The 21,152-nt window shown below is 36.9% G+C and overlaps 1 protein-coding gene across 1 annotated transcript in view; it reads left to right on the top strand.

The window, feature by feature from the left end:
• Antxr2 (ANTXR cell adhesion molecule 2) overlaps positions 1–18,523 on the top strand; it is a 128,031-nt gene extending 109,508 nt beyond the window's left edge. Inside the window, exon 17 of the mRNA XM_006975364.4 lies at positions 16,607–18,523. Within this exon, the coding sequence (XP_006975426.1) occupies positions 16,607–16,645 (39 nt within the window). The 3' untranslated portion in view covers positions 16,646–18,523. The remainder of the gene's footprint in view (positions 1–16,606) is intronic.
• The last annotated feature ends 2,629 nt before the right edge of the window (positions 18,524–21,152 follow it).

Below are 21,152 nucleotides of genomic sequence, written 5' to 3'. Positions count from 1 at the left end.
CACATAACCATGAGACTTGTGTGGACTGTCCATTTTTAAGATGCTGTATGCAAATTCTCATCTATAAGTATTTGCTGCTTTATTGAGTTGTGTAGCAAACAGCATTGATTCTGTAATCTTGACTGTTGGCTGCAGCCATTGCTTTAAATGTTAATTTTTAACTTCTCCCAATGTTAAAAAAAGAAGCATAGGACATTGAAGCCATTTGTTTAAGGGTATGTTGATTGGTAATACTGCCTAAGCCCATTTGCTCTCAGGCATAAATTGTCTTTCCCCATACAAGTGAAGAGCATTAACAGAAACAAACTCCTTTAGAAATTCTCTTTGTCTGGAGAACTACTGAATGATGCTGAATTATATATCAGACTTTGGCTCCTGGGGGCTCTCCTGTTCATAAACACTACTTGATAGAACAGCCAGGTGGACACAGTAACACTGATGCTACATGCTTGCTGCTGCAGTTACTCAATGGATGGTTTATAAAAATGCATTTTTTAAAAATACTGATCAATGGAAACTGAAGCTAGTCATACACAAAAAGTCTGATGTAATCTATTTGATTGTGAGAATGAATTTCATGTTCCCTGAAAACAGATGTTAGATGTAGAAATTTTGAATTCCTAGAAGGTGATATGATTATAGAAAACCATCATGCTCCTATTGGTGTTTAGTTTTATTGATATGCATGATTTGAGATTACTATAAAAGTAATGGATTTGCATGGTGTTATCTTTTTAACCAATATTTGTGCCTGGAATTCAGATTTGCTTTTTCTTTTTTCCATATGCTCTGTTTTAAACATATGTTAAGATGTTATTTAAAACTAGAAGTACCATAAAAACCTCACATGAAATATGTTTTCTTTATTATCAGAGGCTTCAGTGCCATCGTCATTTGGAATGGGAAAGAGAGAATCTAAGTTATGTCTGTAAAACAGGTTTTAATAACACCAGATTGCTGTGGGATGTCTTTCTGTATGCTGTGAATATGTGTTGCTCCTATTGGCTAATAAATAAAGCTGTTTTGGCCTATGGCAAGGCAGCTTAGAGGCAGGTGGGAAATCCAAGCAGAGATACGGAGAGAAGAAAAGAGAGGAGGGGGAGATGCCTAGCTGCCGCCTAAGGAGCAGCAAGATGCTGGCAGACTGGTAATGCCATGGCCACGTGGCAAAACATAGATTAATAGAAATGGGTTAATTTAAGATGAAAGAGCTGGCTAGCAAGAAGCCTGTCATAGGCCATACAGTTTGTAAATAATATTGGGCCTCTGAATGATTATTTTATAAGTGGCTGCAGGAGCTTGAGGCTGGGTGGGACCATGGGGCTAGGCAGGTTAAAACTATCTATTAAAAATATCTATTTCTTTATATAGCTGTCTATCCCTCTTTTCCTCTCTCTCCCAAGCCTTTGTAAAGTTTTATATATAATGTAAACCATTTAGAGGTTTATTCCATCTGAATCTGTCTTTTGTGTATCTATAATCCTTTTCTGATCATTACAAACTTCAGCTTGGCTAAGACTGAAGCAGGAGCCCTGGCCCCTGACTTCACCCATTTCAGCTTCCCAATGTGGTGGAGGTACCCAGGAGAGTCATGCCTACCCCACCAAGTCTGGGGTCCATGCTGCCACCAGGTAACATGCAGCTGGCCCATAAAACCTATTTGTCTGTATGAGCAAAAGCTAAACCTGCCAAGTAGTGTGTTGCGCAGCTTGGAGGGAGCTCTGTCTACCGATGTGGGAATCTCCCAAGCTATGCTCAAGCCCAAATGCTGCAGTGTCTCTGTACCATGGCCTGCATGAGAGACACAAGTAGCAAGCTGTTTTTGGCTCCATTATTGTGTGTGTAGAAGCCCCCTTTAAGCCCTTTTAGGCCTTATGGAAATTCAAGAGCCCCACGTTGGGTGCCAACTGCAATGATTGGTTTCTCTGGTCCTACCTGGCCCTGTGGTCCCACCTGGCTCTGAGGTCCTGCAGCTGCTTATAAAATAATCATTCATAGGCTTAATATTATTTACAAACTGTATGGCCTATGACAGGCTTCTTGCTAGTCAGCTCTTTCATCTTAAATTAACCCATTTCTATTAATCTATGTTTTGCCATGTGGCTGCAGCATTACCGGTCTGCTGGCATCTTGTTGCTCTTTGGGTGGCAGCTAGGCATCTCTCTCTGCTCTCCTTTCTTCTCTCCCTACTCTCCTTTCTTGTCTCCCCGTTACTGCTTGGATTTCCCACCTGCCTCTAAGCTGCCTTGCCTTAGGCCAAAACAGTTGTATTTATTAGCCAATGGGAGCAACACATATTCACAGCATGCAGAAAGACATCCCATAGCACCAGATAGAATGAACAACTGGCTGTCATTCTACCAGGTGCATTGATGCTGTCAGAAGAGCCTATGTGTAAACACTGGTACAATTGTCCAGTGGGTGTGCCAGCACCATAATATTCACTGAGCGTTTTCTAAGTTCCAAAGATTAGTGTTGTTGCTTAAAGAATAAGATTTTAGGATACCACATTTCATTTCAATCTAAAATGTTTGATGTTGCTGTTGAATTTCCTTAGGGGTGCTATTCAAATAAAACTACAGCTGTATCATTTCACAGAGCCTTTCTCTCTGTTGTGCTAGGCTGCTGTGGCTGTGTATGCACAGGCTGTACTGTGGCATTGTAATTGACATGACAATTAGGCTTCTTATTTATTTGCTTCAATCATCAAAGGTATATTTTCAAGGGACAAGTTTCTCTCTCTCTCTCTCTCTCTCTCTCTCTCTCTCTCTCTCTCTCTCTCTGTGTGTGTGTGTGTGTGTTTTATACATATTTGCACGTCTGTTGAGGCCATAGGTAAATCTTGGGGTGTTGTTCCTCAAGAACCATGAACCATAAAATGAGACAGGGTCTCTCACTAACCTGGAGCTCACAAATTATTAAGCTAGGATAGTTGAACAGTGAATGACCACCCATCTATCCCTCCCCAGGGCTGTTATTATAAATGTGTACTACCAGGTCAGGTTTTCGTTTTTACGTGAAGTCTTGGGATCAAATTCATAATCTCATGCTTGTACAAGCACTTTACCAAGTGTGCCATCTTCTCAACTCTTCAAATAGTAAGACTTTAAAATTCAATTCAAAGGACACAGGCTTTAAGAAAACTGGATTTTATATTATTATTATTAAGCATTGTTGTTATTGTTGTTACATATTGCAGTTGAAACTTTCTCTTCTTTTATGTTTCTAACTTCAAAGAGTGTCTGTGTTCTGTTCCTCTATGGAATTACTAATTACCTTAGTCTTTTACCCCAAGAAGAATGCCTCTAATTGTGAAATACAGATAAGTATTTTCCTCATTAACTAAGTAAGGAATAGTAATTGAAATTAGTTTACTAAGTTGGGTCTCATCATTAATTTTTAACTAATCAATTAATTGTGTATGTGCGTGCACTATATGTGTAGGAGCCTGTGGCACTCAGAAGAGGAATCTGATCCCCTGCAACTGTAGTTACAGGTGGTTGTGAGCTACCACGTGGGTGCTGGGAACAGAACCTGAGTCCCGTGCAAGAGAGTGAATGCCTCTATCCATTAACCCATCCCTCCAGCTCTGGGTTTTATTATTTTAAAAATATTTTTGTTCTCTTTAAAATCTAAAATTAGCACTTGAATGTTTATATTTGTTGGAAAATGCTGTCAAATTTGAGAGCTTTTAAAAATATTTGTTTTGGAAAAATCTATGTAAAGTATTCAATATTCTCATTTTCATATTTAATAACTTGAATGCGGTATGCCTTCATGATTCATAGCTTGGTCCTTGGGATTTTCACAACATATACACCAAGGGTTATGCTACCTGTGTGAAGGAAAATTTATGATTTTTTTTTCAAATACTGACTGCTCTGACAAGAAACAACAGAAGCATAGAGGGAAATAAATGTTCATGTTAAATAACACCAATTTAACATTCTACTTCCTGCTATGAACAACAACACGTGGTGGATTGTTCAGGAGAATCACTTTCCACTTGTATAAACGTGTCTTTTATTTCGATTTAAGACTTGCTATGGAGCTGGAATATCCTTCCTATTGTCTCTGTCTGTTGGTAGCTTTCAATATGAAACAGACCCAGCTTCTACCATCTGCTGTCTGTTCAGGACCGACACCAAGGTCAGCCCCTCCATGATGCCTGCTGTTGCCCAGTTTAGAGCACTGCCATCCTGCAATCCAACCACTTCTCTCTTATGCCAGTTGTGTTAGGCACTGAAAACAGGACATTCAGGCCATTTGAATATTCATGTGACAAAAGAAAGCAGGAAGACTCTTGTTGCTGCTGATTAATTACAAGTCAGTTAGTGGGCAGTGGCATGTAGTTTTGTATACATCATTTTAGACAAGTAAACCACTGCATTTTATTTTACATCTCACTGGCCGCCATGTTGTTAGACTGAAAATTTCAATATCCTTTTAAATAATACCAGTTATATGTGTCAGAGAATATTGACTACATAGTTTACATTTGGCATTTCAAGCCTGGTTTGTTTACTCTCTCTCTCTGTCTCTCCCTCTCTCTCTCCTTCCCTCCTTCCATCTTCCCTCCTTCCCTCCTCATTCCTTCTTTCCTTCTTTTCTTTATTTTTTAATTTTTTTGAGACAGGGTTTTTCTATATAACCCTGCCCTGTTTGTCCTGGATCTCATGGAACTCACTATGTAGACCAAGCTGTCCTAGAACTCACAGAGATTCACCTACCTCTTTCTCTAGAGTGCTGGGATTAAAGGTGTACATAACCTTGCCCAGCCTGTGATTTTATATTTTAATGATCACTCATTTGCCTAGTATTTTATCAGTAGCACTGCAGGGTGAGCCCTGAATTAATATTTGCAAAATAGTAATGAAAACAAAACAAAACACCAAAAAAAGATAATGGAGTTTATGGTATAAAAAACAGGATGGTTGGCCTGGAAACAAATACCCAAGACTAGTTTGTTGAAAAAAAATTGGGGGGAAGGAGATGATTCAGACTGTAAGACCAATTGCTATACAAGCAGGAAGAACTGAGATCATATCTCCAGGGCCCATGTAAAAAGCAGGACATGGCTACCTGCCCTTGAAATCTCAGCACTACTGGGGACAGGGAGAGAAGGATCTTCGGGGCTTGCTGACCACCAGCCTAGCTCCAAGTTTAGTGAGAAACCCTGTGTCAAGGGAATAAGGCAAACAGTGACAGAGCAGGACACACACATGCAGATACCCCCCCCACACACACACACACATAATTTCTCAATCTATATATTAAAAAGTGAAAATAGTAGGAATTAGAAGTTACTATAATGCTAAACCCAGTGTAATGGCATCTAAAGTCTAATTATGTTTTTTTTTGAAAAAATTATTTTCAGAGAGTGTAATGAGGTAGTTAAATACATTATTACTAAAATATCACATTTTCTTAGAATATCAGAACATATTTCTCTACAGTAACCTTATATTCATATCCATATGCTTGTTTTGTTTGTGTTATTATCTATCTACATATCTATTTTTCTTTCTTTCTTTCTTTCTATCATCTAGCTAGCTAGCTAGCTATTCATCCACCTGTGTATTCACATATCCCATGATATATCATCAGTTTTACTCAATGTTTGGTTTGCAGATAGACTTGAAACCTCAGGGTCTTACTTTGTAACATGTAATTACATTGAAATATCACACCATGATCAAAGGGTGCTGCACTGTCAAAACCAAATAATTTTTGTTACTTTACTTCAATCTGTTTTTTTTTTTGGACATTTTTGAGTCTTTGTACATAAGGGAGACTTCATACACTTTCATTTTTAATCAACTGTTGTTTTGGAACAGCATTGTTTCATATCTCTAGTCATATGAATATACATGTATTCTTATGTAAAAGCTTAAAAGATTCAGCATTTATACTTTTCATTTTGTTGAAACTAATTGTATCTCCAGATAGGCTTAGTATTTCCATAATCATTTTAAAACTTGCTCTTTTTAATTTATAGAAACCATGTAGGTTAGAGATAACTATGTTAATTAAAGGACATTATTAATGCACATTTAGTTTCTTTCCAAGCTGTGAACATAAAATCCCACTTAAACGCCATTGTATACTCACTGATCAGTGAAATGACATCTGGGCCACAGTATCTGTCATCTTTCCTTGCCACAAAATGTATCATAAAATCTTATTTGGACCTGTGTCTGAATATACAAGCAGCATAGTCTTCAGGTGTTATTAGCTTTAAGTTGGTGTACATAAAGGACTTCAAGTATTGTTTGGAGTTTTCTTCTCCATGATCTCAACTTAGCAACAAATGTAGTCATTTGTCTGTTTCTCTAAGAGTTTAGAAAGCATAAATACAACCACAAAACTTTTCATTCAAATTATTGTGTTATAAAAAGACAATTATTTTTGGCATATTAGTATGCATATATTCAAAATTAAACCCCATTTTTGGAATTTAGATGTCTAACTATTAAACATAAAGATAATCTGCAGTTATTTAAACTTATTTTCCTCAAGTGTAATGAAAATATTAAAAGCATATACTTATAGTCTTATAGTTGAATTATCCTTACATAATATATATATATGTGTGTATATATATATATATATATATATATAGTATTTATTAAGACCGTGATGGACTGAAAACAAACAGAATCATAACAACTAATTTCTTCCTTCCTTCCATCCTTCCTTCCTTCCTTCCTTCCTTCCTTCCTTCCTTCCTTCCTTCCTTCCTTCCTTCCTTCCTCCCCCTCTCTCTTTCTTTCTTTCTCTCTTTCTTTCTTTCTTTCTTTCTTTCTTTCTTTCTTTCTTTCTTTCTTTCTTTCTTTCTTTCTTTCTTTCTTTCTTTCTTTCTTTCTTTCTTTCTTTCTTTTCCAAGATAGGGTTTATCTTTGTAGCTCTGGCTGTCCTGGAACTCTCTTTGTAGACCAGGCTGGCCTTGAACTCACAGAGATCTGCCTGCCTCTGCTTCCTGAGTGCTAGGATTAAAGGCATGTACCACCATTGCCTGGCTTGCAGCTAATCTTTTAAATTAGAACTTTAGGAAGATTTTTCAAAAAAATATGAATAGGGAGATAAAAGTTTTAGCAGGTTAGGGTGCTCAGCACCTTACTGGTGACCTGGGTTCTGCTCTGTGGACCCAGATCAGGTGGTTCATAGCCTGCCGTTTCAGCTAGAGGAGACCCGATTTGAGTCTCTGGAGGCATCTGCGCTTATGGACACATACCCACACACAGAGATAAGCACATAATTAAAAACTAAAGCCTCCAAAAGTTATTTGTAATCTTTTACAAGGTAATCCACAACTGTTCTTCAGAACTATTCTTGTAGAAAAACCAGTGGTCATAAAGACCCTGGGATAAAGTTTCCCTCCTGTACCTGTGGGAAAACAGGGCAAACAGCACAGGAAGAGCAGAGTGAGTGTTGAATAAAGTGATGAATAAAACACTATTGCAAATATTCTTGTTAAGAGCAAAGCAAGTTCATGCAAAGCTAACATCAGCCTCCCTTTTCTTTAAATGCAAATTGAAACAACTCAATCCAAGAAGCTTGTCTATAGACCCTATCAGACTAAAACACCCAAATTTCAATCATAGTCTCTTAAAGTCTATTTCCCCTCATCTTTCTCAGGTTTTGTTTACCTCAAATTGTCTTTATTTCACTTAATAAATATGTAAGTTATAGTTAATTTTAAAGAAATTAATAGTTAGAACATTCCATTGTCAGATGCCCTCCACTGCTTCTGAGAGAAAGTCAGCTGTTAGCATTATGACGTTTCTCATGTATCAGGGGATGAGAGGAAGAAAACAAGCAGAAATACCTGCTGTTAGGATATAGTTTTGTGTTTTGAAATTTTACTGTATATTTCCCGTTTTTCTAGGCATTTGTTCTCCTTGGGATTCAACAAGTTTCTTTGATTTTTAAGCTTAGATCATTCATTGATTCTAGGAGGTCCTAAGCAATTATTTCCCATTCACTTTGTATTTATTCCTTGTGGGGCAGTGATTTCCTAGAGGACAATAGTCATGTGGCTCAGAGATCTTGCATTCTTTTTTTACTTTGCTTTTCAATGTGAAAAACTAAAATTTCAAAATCACTTAAGTCTTTACTGTGTCCAGTTTACATGAACACCAGTCAAATACACTAATTTTTATTCATACAGTTTCTTATTTAAAACTTACTCTTCATTTGAAATACTATCCGCTGCTATCAGTAGATTTAAAAACTTTACCATAGCTATTGTTTGTCCTTGTTTGTTAGGCTGTGTTGTAAGCCACCTGTATTGGCTGTGTTTCCTGTTGATTAAAGGAAATATTTTCTATTTCTTTATAACTATCATTTATGATTTTATGCAGGACATTGTGAATATATATAACATATATAATGTCTGTGTGTATGTGTGTATAGCTATCTTAATGATAGATGTATGCGTTTATATATACAAAGAGAAGAAAGAGGCAGGCAGTTGGACACTGACTTTTACCCCTAGAATAATACATAGACTAAACCTCTTTCTCTGTCCGGTTGTTGATAGGTTTCTTCTCTGGGCTACGTTTGTTGCAGACTTCCTTGTAATTCACTGCTGGCTTCACCAATGAACTACAGGGCAGAGTTTTGGGGGGCAGGGTTAAGAATTTTCACCAGGAGGATCCTCCTCTTAACCCCTGCCTCCCGACTTAGAACCTGTCCCTAAACTTTTTGGGTTGCAGAGGATGTCACTTTATAACTGCATCTTCTCATGACCCACAGTAAGCTTTTTGTTTTGAAAGGTCTGTCTCCATATGTGCCCATGCCTGAAGCCTTATACTGCTCAGGGGCAGCTTCTTTAGAAGCCATGTGTGCTTAGGAAGGATCTTTTCAGTCCTTCTCATCGTTTGTGTGGTTATATCCTGGTGGCTGAGGAGGAAACTGGGTCCATTAGGGCCGTGGTTCATATTCTCTTGCTTTATCCCAAACTCCCAGTGGGATGCTTCTTTTCTCAGGGTTCCTCTGTTAAGGAAATAGGGAACAGTTCATCATCCAGCCTTCAGATGACTAATTCTTTGCTCTGCACAAAAGCATTTTGGCATGTACTGGGGTCTTTTCTGCATCATCTTTCCTGCCACATGTTATGCTTTTGATAGGTTCAAGGTTGTACTTTGTGAAACTGTTTTATTTGTAGACATCTCTCATTGCCAACTCTGCCTCCAATGTAAAATATTTAAATGTTTGCATTTGGGTTCCCATAATAAAAAAAAAGTGTATCCCTATCTCTTGCTAAACACTTACTTTTGAGGCAATGATTACTTCTCTTTCCTTTAAAAAATAACCACATATTCATCCCAATATATTTTCCTTTTTTATAACATAAAAACATTAGCTTTTTACAAACCTTGGCCATCTTTCTATGATGGCCTTCTTTAGAATAACATTCCTTAGAATTATATTATTTTCCTATTGTCTGTGTAATAGTTTATTCATTGTCCCCTAATGATACACATTTGGATTGTTTTAAATTTTTTGCTTGCATTTTTTTTGTTTTGCATTACTTTTTTTGTTTTCTCTGTTTGTCTGTCTCTGTTGTATATGAGAATGTGCATGTTTGTGTGTGTACCAGTACACATGTATGGAGACCAGAGGGTGATCTCAGGTGTCTTCTTCAGTCACTGTCTACCTTAGCCTTAGAGACAGTCTTCCACTGAAGCTGTAGCCTGTCATTGGACTAGACTAACTGGCTAGTGAGCTCCAGGGATCCATTTGTCTGCCTCTCCTGACACCCCTCCCCCAGCTCTAAGGTTACAGGATGTACTACCACACCCAGCTTTTATACACAGGCCTTGGGGAGCCTAAATCTGGTCCTCATGCTTGTGTGGCAAGCACTTTCCTAACGGGGCCATCTCTCTGTCCCCATTTTTTTTATTCTATTGTTTTAAAGATGTCTTTTTATTTTTTAATATTACCCAAGACATAATCTGTTGTTGGAAGACATTGCTGACTGTAGAGGTCACAGTCTACTGCAGCCTGGCAGCACTCTCTAAGTCTGGTAATAAGGAAACTTCCTCCTTCCTTCCCCAGCAAAGCATCCTGCTCTCCTTAGCCTTATCTGGAGGATGTCTCTAGGCCCAGGATGCCTGACTTACCTCAAGGTTGACCCTTGACATAGATACCTGCAAACACTCTTCCTCTAGTGACCCACATGGTAATTAGGTAAATGCTCAAGCCATTTTGATAGCATCTATTGCCTCATACAAAGCCTTGTGATAGGTGTGTGCCACTTAAGGCAAATTAGGGTTTGTCCTCAGGCTCCCCAGTCCTATATATTCCTTATGCTCTGGAATAAAGTTGAGCTGGTTCACAGAAGTTTGTCTCCCAGAGGGCTGTCTGAACGCTGTTCCCTGCTTCTGTTCCCTCCACCCTGAGGACCAGTGCAGTCAACCATCTGGAGGAAGAAGCAGAACCACAGTCTGTATTTTAATTAAAATTAGGGAAAGGAGAGTCATTGCTATACTACCTATGATATAACCGATAAAATAAATATTAAGCAAAGAGTAAAATATACAGAAATCTGTTTTGACTGTATGTGTGTAGTGTGTCTTTTGGGTATCTACTTCCCATTATAATTTATTATGAAGCATAGCAATGGCTTTGCCAATAATGATTTCCAGAAAACTGTCAAAATTATATCTATATCTATGTACACATACACATACACACTCACTCTCTGTCTGTCTCTCTCTCTCACACACACACATACATTCATACACGCACATCTTGTAATGCAATTAATAACTTAGAAGGATCATTTCATCTCTTATTAACCATGGTTTAGACGTTTTATTCATTGCCAGAAATATGCTTAAATTTCAAAACTGTCAATACACAAAATATTTGCAAAGTGTTATCTGTATTTATAGAGTTACAAAAATTTTTTGCAGGTATCATGACAAAATGAAGAAACAATTCTAAAGGAGAATTTTAGACAAACTCAGCAATTCCTTTAATAACATCTAATTATAGTCTATTTAGATGGGGAATTTATAGAGTGAACTTCAATTAGAAGACAATATGTTAGAATTGTATTTCAGCTCAAAATCTTTCAGTTTTAGGTAAAACCATCTCTAGTTCAGATTCTCTATAAATGGGGAAGGGGTGTATACCTTTCTTGAGTTTTGTACCACCATTTACTATAGGAAATTGACCTTGAAAAAGCCTTTTGTGTTCTTTGGTTTCTTTAGCAATAGTGGCTTCCTGGACTTTTTGACTAATCTCTGTCTGTGTGTCTGTGTATTTTTTGGGTTTTTGTACCATTTAAAATTTGAAATGGTGTTTACTATTGCACTGTGCATGGAGGTTTAGGGAGGTCTTTTTAGACGTGGAGATAAAAATAAATCAGCTCTCCGTGTTTGAGAAGTCTCGACTAAAGTGCAGTTGTTTGCGTTGCCTTGTCAATGGATGTTTATGAGGTGAGCATAATCCTGTAACGGTTACGGCAGTGAAATACATCCTGTGAAGATAGCTAGTAAAGGACCGTGCGAGCACTGACGCCCGCGGAATGTTAATGCTGCAGAGATGGGAAACCCGGTGTCTGCTCTGGTTATTGCTGCCGTTACTGACCACAATAAAAATGGGGCTGAAATCAGGTTTTAAATACTGTGACAGAACCGTATCTTGCTCACTTCACCCGCGGCAAACATGCCAGTGTCTGCAGCTGTCTTATTTTCCCCTGTTGGTTTAGCTCACTGAGGAGTGGTAATGTTTTTGATATTTTTCTTTTGGGTATTCTGCTTCCCTTGTTTATTGTGAAGCCCAGGAGAAGGGGCATTGCTAATAATGATATGAGGGAAAATGTCAGTATGGTTACTGGGGAGAGTTTCATTATTGCCTGAAATATCACTTGAGTACAGTTGAAGCTGTCAAAGCTGACTGTGAGTTTAGCCTTGTTACCACTTGTTACCTCAGTCTTTTTTTCATGGTACATTCTTGCTTGGTATATTTGGGTTCTTCTTATGGTGAAAATCTCTAATAGAATTAAAACTTCATGTGGAGCTCCACTTTAAAGGGCAAGTTGGGAATGTTAATAGATTTGCAGATTTGTTTTTGAGGCAGAGAATCATACGCCTTAGACTGGCCTAGAACTCATGTGTCTGTGGTTGACCTTGAAGTCCTAATCTTCCTGCTTATACCTCCAAGTTCTGGGATTGCAACTTTGTATCACCGGCCTAGCTATATTTCCGGTTTGTAGTGATTCATATCGAGCAAACTGTTTTCTAGAATTCAATGAAATTAGTCAATGTTCAGTCTTCAGACTCAGAGGATTCATGTTTGTAGAATGCTGCATGAAGAATAGCATGACCTCAGCATTTCACATGTCTAAACTTCAAGTTCATGTTTTCTGTTTCTGCGTAACTCAGGTTCAGTTCAAATAAATCATCATTTGTCATCTATTTAGTGTTATCTGTATAACCCTTCATTAAAGGCTGCCAGAATAAAAGAGGGAAAGAAGATGAGATAGGGTTGCTTGCACAAGGCAGAGGTCAAAGAGATGCCTTGTTGGACGATTGTGAAGGTTAAGGTTAATACAAATACTCCTTATGATTGGGAAAAAAGTAAGAATTAAGGGATTTTCATTATTTTATATTTACTTAACCCTACACTACTTCCAAAGAAGTGGGGAGAGAAAACATATAACAAGAAAGCTTCAGAGGGGTAAAAATAGGGCAATGATTATGGGCCAAAATCAAGGTTCAGTTATGTCAGAAAATTCATTGTAATGGTCACTTGTTACTTTAAATCATCCTGCCCAGGATGAGCTCCCCATGTCCAAGGCAGAAAGAGAAAAAGACCAAGCTATATAGTAGTGTTTGTGTAGCAAAAGGGAAGCAAGAGAGCTTAGCCTAAGCTTTTTCCAGTTCTAAGTGAACTGATCCTTCAGTATCAATATTATAAACATAATTATCCAAAACCCAGCCTTCTCCTTATATACCCAATGGTTATACAGACTGTTTATATTATGAAAAATTATAGGGATAATATTATAATGTTGGAGATCTATGAAGACATTCATAAGAGCTATAAAAAACAAAACAAGGTATATGAATAGTTCATTCACCATGTAACATAAGGTCAGGTTAAATTTCTGTATTAGTAATTATGAAACTAAAGTTTTAGTTTAGACAAGGTCTCATACAGTATGGACCTGCAATTTTCAAGGTAACACACAGCAGAGTTCCTTAGGCTGGAATGGATATGAGACCTTCACATGTGCCACTCCAACCCTGGTAGCTTCTGAGGCACCTGTAGAATGCACAATTGTTCATGAACCACAGAATGAAAACACTACTGATTTAAAGAAACAGCTGGCTAATATTTCCTTTAGGGCCTCCTCCTCAAGCAGAGTTTTGGTAGTTGTCTTTCAAGAAAGGATTTTCAAACTATTTTGTCAGGTACCAAAAGCATGGATATTTTGTGTTATTAATTGAATAGAAAAACATATGCCCTAGCTAGCAATGTGGCTAGGAAATTTTCATGTATGAAAATTATAGATTCTCCTTCTTCTGGTTAAATGTGGTTAAATGAACCACTGGATACATTTATTCATAAGCATAAATGTGATGAACCACTGCTGTAATTGGTGTTACCATGTCCTTACATATAAACAAGCATATTTAAAAATTAACCAACCATAAACCTTGTCAGATGCCTGAACAGCCTTTTTATCAAGACTCCTGAAATTTAGTACCATAAAAATAAAGGAAGACTCTAGATTATAGGATTTGCAGTGCTAATTCTAGATCACATATTTATAGAAAATGCTGAATGGAGATTCTAAGATCTACTAATCAATCTGCTGATTCCAGACACTCCCACCCCTGAGCAGAACTGCAATTCAGGCAGGTTCACCTGGATGGTAAATGTCAGATGCAACCTGGACGAGAAAATGAATGAGTCCAGCAAACGTTGGAAATCTCTGACTGGGCAGTTAATGGTGATTCCCTAGAGCAAAACATGAATAGATATTTGGGCTGACTTTTAATAACCCATAAATAAAGAATGCTGTAAAGAAATTTAATTAAAGATGAACTTATTTTTGGTCACTGAATTTATTCTTTAAAAATTAATATTTATTTAAAAGTGATTAAATAAATCCAAGTGTACAGAAGATGTACAAATGAAAAATAAGATGTCATAGAGAATGTTACTCCTCAGAGTTGGCTGATAAGCTGTCTGCTAATCTTTCACTATCTAGACACACATTTGCACAGTTATGATCATGTGTGTATAACAATTTGCCATTCTCTTTTTGCTACCATTTTCCTTCATCTTTTAAAGATCCCTATTTGACTGACCACATGGTATTGAGTTAGGAGAATCATAATTTATTCTCTGAATTGTTGAACAGAAATATAAACTGACATTATTGTTTCACTATTACAAAAGTCCCACAGTAAATATTTTAAGTCCCAACATTAGATTAGAGTCAAAGAATAGAAGTGTTTTCAGACCATTTTGTGCATAGTTGCTTACCATCTAGATTTTGCCAATTTATACTTCCACTTACATGACATCCGAATTGTTTCCTTGCCACAGAAACTCAGTAATTAGGTAACATGTTCCATATAAGGTTGCATAACACAGTATGCTTTAAAAGGAAGGCAGTTTTATTTCTTTAAAGTTATAGTGTTTATTAAATAATCATGACCTTCAAAGAGTGTATAAAGTGATGCCAGTTACCAACATACACCTTTCTTATATGATAGAAAACATTTAGTTTAGGTTGGCTGGGAGTGATCTTGTTTTGGAATTAATTTGCCCAATTGATTTAAGTATACTGAGAAAGATCAACAACTTAATAATTGAATTATCACAATGCATCTATGTACTTTAAAATATTTGATTATAGCCTAAAGTCAGTAGTAAATTCATATTGTTCTGCCTAGGTTTAGTTCCTTTAAATATTTAGCAAATTCTACTGCTAATAATTTCTCATGCAAAATGAATAAATTAAATCATACTTCCACTGAAATCAAGGAGATCTCCATCCCCAAAGCAGAAGAAATATATTTATAATTAATTTTGAAAGTAATGAAGTATTATGATGTTAATTTAATTCAATTTTTATTGATAAATGTTATCACTCAAACATGACTCAGTCATTTGTAGAGCATAAAATTCAAGTTAGTTATATTAATGCCCAAATATGCAATATAGGTAATACTCAACGCATCAGAACAGTTTGTGTGGGTTTCAGGTGTGAGCAGAGCATGAGCCTAAATTTAGAAAAATAGAGAAATATTGAGTCAAAAATTCAGAAAACTGAGAAAATTAAATTGTGTCCATATTAAGTATAATTTATGATATAAGATATGTATTATTATTTAAAACTTACACCTGACTTCACGTTAGGCACAAACTAATAAAATTAGTATTTGTCGAAATATTCGTGCTTCCAAAATTATTTAGAAGACAAAAACTTTGATGGTCAATTGCCTTTTAGTAGAAGCTGATAAAAACTCCATCTCTTTTTGGTCTTTATGGTTTTCTGTATTCAAAAATGTCTGAAGTTTCAAAATTTGTTGAGCAGTTATGTTTGAATCAAAAATGAACAAAAATTAAGCTTTTATGTTCTAAGTTCTCTTCTTCCACTTCTTTCACTACATATATGTGTGAATATATATATATTTCCATGTGTCAAATATTCCAAACAAGCGCTCATATTAGGGGAAGTTCTAACATGATGAACTTCTGAGAGCAGATGTAATAACAAATGGAAAAGTCTTAATCACGTGATTATTCTGGCTTAAACTAGGGGAGAATGGGCTAGCTTTTGGCCAGTGGAGGACTCTGGACACAAGTTACATGATAGGTCAAGGGAGGAAAGGAGAGTCTGCATCAGTAATTAGAAATTTTATTTTCAAATATTATTTGGATTGTGACTAGTTTATGAATCGGTGTGTCCACACAACTTTCCCTAAAGTGTTTAGAAATTGAACTGGAAAATACTCTGAAAATATATAATTCAAAAAAATTGTCTCAATTTCGGAGTGTTGGAAAGCAGTGTCTATAGTGGTGTGAGAAATGGGTTGGCAACATTGGACATGATATCAAACAAGGCTGTGAGCTACAAAAGCCATTTATAAATACAGCACAAAGAAGACATCTATATCCAGTCTCATGTTTCCTTATCCTCAGTGTTTGTAACTTATTAAATATACTCTTCATGTGAACATTTTAGAATCACCATATGACATAAGAAAATTTTTCCATTTTCTTTCATCATAGAGACATATACAACAATATCTTTGATAGTTTGATTTCTACGACAATGGTACCACACTTTAGACAGCACTAAGAAAGTTTTATTACATGATGTTTTTTTTCCTATGTGGATTTTACCATACCATCAAATAAGTTAACTTTTTGTAGGGAAAAAAAAAAAACGGTAAAGTAAAACCTGAGCTATATTGTGTTGAGCCAAGGAAAATGATATGACATTGTGACTTGTGTGGCCATTGTTCTGAGCTTGGGTATCATTAGCTGTGTCATGTTGTGGAAGCTAGATGTTCCTTGGATTTTAAACAACTGCTTCAGTATTTCACTGTGGATCTCCTTCTTTCCTCAGGGTCGGTGCATAAACTTTTCCCGAGTTCCACATCAATAAAACGAGAGCACAAAGAATGAGAAGATAAGAAGACAGCACACCTTCATGATGCTGACTTCCAATAGAATGGACTGGAATGAGTCCAGTGCATCTCAGAAGTTCTTCGGACAAGAGCCCAGTTCCTCTCTGTCAGGAAATGTTTTCTCTCCTGCTTTCTGTGCACCAAACATTTTCAAACACTTGCTCTGCCATCTTCATGAGAGGTGATGAAACTTGGCGGTGATAACTCATGATTTATGACACTGAGAATACAGAGGAATGTTAATTTTCATGCTACGGTTTCTGCAGAGCTTATGTGAATGTGTAAGAAGACAAAGCAGACACAGCTATGATGTGAAGATGATACCAAAGCAAAGACTGGAAACCCACCAGCCATGCCGCTTTGTAATGGCGACTGGTGCTTTTGACGTGGATGCACAGTGTGGGTGCTTTTGTTTGGCAAGATCTTTAGCTACATGCAGATCAGGAAAATTCCTACCAGGCTAAACAAATAATGGAGTCCACTGCCTTGTAGCTATGCGAGATAGCAGAAGCCTTCTAAGTCCTCGATGACTTTGTGCCTTACGGGAATTTTCTGACTAGAAAATCTTGTCACTGTTACACTGAAAGTGTACACGCATGACAAAATGTGGACGAGACGCCCCAAGGTACTGGATGCAAGCAGAATTTTGCCCTTTAGTTTTCCAAGACACCTTTCTTTCATTATGCACTCGGGACAAGGGAATTAATAGAGCGTTAATTCAACAGGAAGACCGCCTCCAACCAAAGACCCGGAGCTCAGCATAAGGACTCATGATTTGAGACCTTGTCCTCTGACTGGTAGATTCTCCTTTCTCAGTGTTTAGGATTTAGCAGTGCATAAAGCATTAGTATCTGTAAACACACCTACGTGTTTGTTTGGCTTTTAATTTAAGGAAGCAGTAACCACCAAGCTTCTGCTCAGGGTTTTTTCTTCTTTCAAGTCTCCAAGGGCTCCTCAGCGTCACAAGCCAGCAACTCTCTTTGCATGAAAATTTCAAAGTTTAATTAATATAATTAAAGGCAACAGCAAGCAGCAGCCTGTGAAGACTTTGCTCATCTTTTTTATGCCTTTTGACATTGAATGACCTATCACTGTATGCATGTTACTTGGATATTGAGAAGCACCGCACCTTGGGTGTGATTCAGCCCAGGAAGAAAAAAAAAAAGAGATCTCCTTTCTTCAGTTTATAAATTAAAATCAGGAGGGGCGCCATCAGAAAGCATTGACAATATACGTACTATAAATTTTTAGAAATATCACCATCGTGCCACATCAACGATGCCAGATTATGTTAGCGTGAGCAGAAACACGGCGGGGGAGGAAGGCGGCAGCAGCTGAAGGAAATAACTCAGATGATCTAGTCACTTTTGATACTGTACTTCAGATGCGAAATGGATATTCGACTGGAAACCTGACAAAGTGCGCCTGCTTTGATGTGAACTGGTATAGACAATGACCAGTGGCCGGGTCAGTGGGATGTCTCTCTGCGAGCACAAAGGCTTATCAAATGACACTAAAAATAAGTTCAACAACCATCACTTTGGAAGGGAGAAGGCGAACATTTCATGTTTGGCGGGCATGTGAGTGCACAAGATGGAAAAAACGATTTGGAGCATCCTGGTATAATTACCCACATTGTGCTCTTTATGGACATTTCAAAGGGCTGCAGTGATACTTTTGGTTGGTGTCCAAGTTTGTGGCACTGCTCCAAGAAGCCTTACGCGCACACACACAAATATACAAATGCACACACATATTCTCTAGCTTGAATCTTTTTGCTCAAGCTTATTTATGTCACTGACTGGCTGGATCCAAAGTCACACCTCCACATATTAATGAATAAAATTTTTACCTAAGTCTTTGTTATCAGTTTCTTTAAGCCCACATAGAACTTACACTCTCTTGGGTTGAATACATAACTCCTCTGGTTAGTAACAAGATAGAATTCTATTCAATTGAAAAACGTCTAGTATGTTCACAGTTGATTCACAGTTGATGCTTGGGGTACAATGTGTGTGTGTGTGTGCATGTGCAATGTAGAAGGCTGATAAGTGCACCCAACTCTTTCTGCAGTAAGTCCTTGTAGACATTTGTTCTGTGTCTGCCTCTAGAGCAGGACCCATGGCTACTTTCTCCAATAGGAACTTCCTTTCTGATGCAGGTGTGCCCATCAGGGATATTTTAAGAGCATCCAAAATACTACAGAAGCTCTGGCTGTGTTTCTTTGGTAACCACTTTAAATTTTTACAGAATCATGTAGCATATTTGCACCACGAGAAATGTAAATAAACCTCTGCCTTTAAGTGGCAAAATAGCTTTCTTGAGATTTGTTGCACTGGCTGGAGATGTGTAATAAAAATACAACAAAGAGCTGTAAATGAAGAGGGTGAATCACAAGTCTATACATAGACTGAAAAAGTATCATTCATAAGGTTCAAAGACAGATGGAATTTCATTGCCCTTAAACTTATGAACCAGAGTAATGTTATGCTTTAATCGCGAATCTAACCAGAAATGAGAAGAATTTGTTTTTAAAATTAATCTTCTTGGCAAAGGACATTGAAACTCTCTACATGACACTTTTCATACATAGCAATAGCGCCCGTGTGATTTATCTGGACATGATGTCAGTCGAGATCTCCTTCTTTGTGCAAACAAATGAGTCTTGTCCATCATCCATTTGTGTTGCATAAGGTTGCAAAAGCAATTAAGTGGGGAACGACTCCTAACTTATGTGTCTCCTCTGCCTAGAAAGAAAGTTTTGAAGGCATCTATATATATTTCATAACAATGTCTGTTCTTTATGGATTTGATCCATAAATATTTATCTATCTGAAAACTTTGATACTTGGAATGTTTTCCGTAAAGCATTTGGTGCTCCAAGAAGAAACATTTGGTGCTAAGAGTTGCAGTGCTGATGCCTTCCCCCAAGTTAATTCTATTTTAAAAATTTATATTTCCTTCCCAATGAGATGCAGAGTAAAGCTCGAGAGTCTCCATTGACTGAGAAGCAGCATCTGTCATCTATGGTTAATTACTATTTTCTTAAGAGTGTATAGGGTTTAAAACCTTAGATTTCAAATTGTCGAGAACTTTCGCTTATATTTCCAGTGAACTTTGTTCTAATTATTTAAATAACAAATTATTCATTATTTATTGTTTTTTAATAAATCCTTACTGGATATAAGATATGAATGTCTCTACAAACTGAATTTCATTATCTGAGTGTTGCTGACCCTTATTTACCATTCAGAGATAGACTTATTCCTTTATTTTAAAGTTGAAACACTATCTGTATTATGGCGAGCAAGTTAGTGGAGACATTTCTGATTGATCGGCATACTAGATGTTGGGTTTGAAACTTCTGAAGACAAAATATAGTAAGGTCATATATACAAGTATTAAAAGCATTGTAATTTATTCCTTTGCATATTCTGATTAACTTTTATTAGATTTTCATCCCTTTCACATTAGTAAGTCTATTAGAATTTAATGACTACTCCCAAAGTGGTGGGTACACACACACACACACACACACACACACACACACACACACACTAAATGCTAAGAATAATTAGTGTATCTGTTATATAGTTAAAGTACTGGGCAGGTGAAGCTAAAGAATGTTGTCTGTAGTCGGGGTAGTCAGGGTAGCTACAGTCAAGTCTCATTAGATTAGTGTTATGTCTAGTCAATTTCTATGCCATATTCTGAGAACACTTTAATTTTAGTATGTTTCTATATTTACTAGAACTTTCTTCAGTCAATTGGGTAAAAGAAGGAATATATTTATTGAAAACCCATAATATAGCAGGCCTCGTGCTGTTTTGTAAAATATGTTTTTGTACTCCTGCCAGAAGAAAATTCTAATATGAAAGTACACAGGACTGCATATACATTTATATATAAATGTTTCTGCTGAGGTTGCTTTCTACATTAGTCAGCTTAGGAAGTAGGTGAGGGAGGTCCTACATGGCAACCTAGCCACCAGCTGGCTGACTGGCTTGAGAAGCCAACTGTTCAGTCATAGACTGGAGACAAACTGAAATACCAAAAGCTCCTCCCAGGTCTGATGTCTGCATTAAAATGATGTAACCAGAGGCTTTATTAATTATCTCAAATTTGTAATGAGTGCCTTCTTTCTTGTAAAGTTTGGCAGTATTAGCTCTGTAAACTGCCAACGTAGTTACAGAAAAGACACTGAACTCTAACATATAATTTGATAATTAAGTCATAATGGAGTAATTTCTTAGTTATTTTTTTTTACAGTAGAATTTGTCAGAACAACTGGTACTATAGTCAGTGTATGAAAAAACCTCTCAGAAGATGAGCAAGTCATTATTAAAAGTATTAATACAGTTCATTCTGATTTTACAGTCTCATTGAGTATCTCAAATATGCAAATAAAGAGGCAAAAAAACCCCCAAAACTCAACCTGTTCTGAAGCTGTTATGAGATAGTTTATACATTATAGAAATTTAAAAT

The sequence above is a fragment of the Peromyscus maniculatus genome, chromosome 10 (genome assembly GCF_049852395.1).
Source record: "Peromyscus maniculatus bairdii isolate BWxNUB_F1_BW_parent chromosome 10, HU_Pman_BW_mat_3.1, whole genome shotgun sequence".
Classification (NCBI taxonomy): domain Eukaryota; kingdom Metazoa; phylum Chordata; class Mammalia; order Rodentia; family Cricetidae; genus Peromyscus; species Peromyscus maniculatus.
The sequence above is the reverse complement of the archived record's forward strand: the minus strand, read 5'-3'. Positions and strand labels throughout refer to the sequence as shown.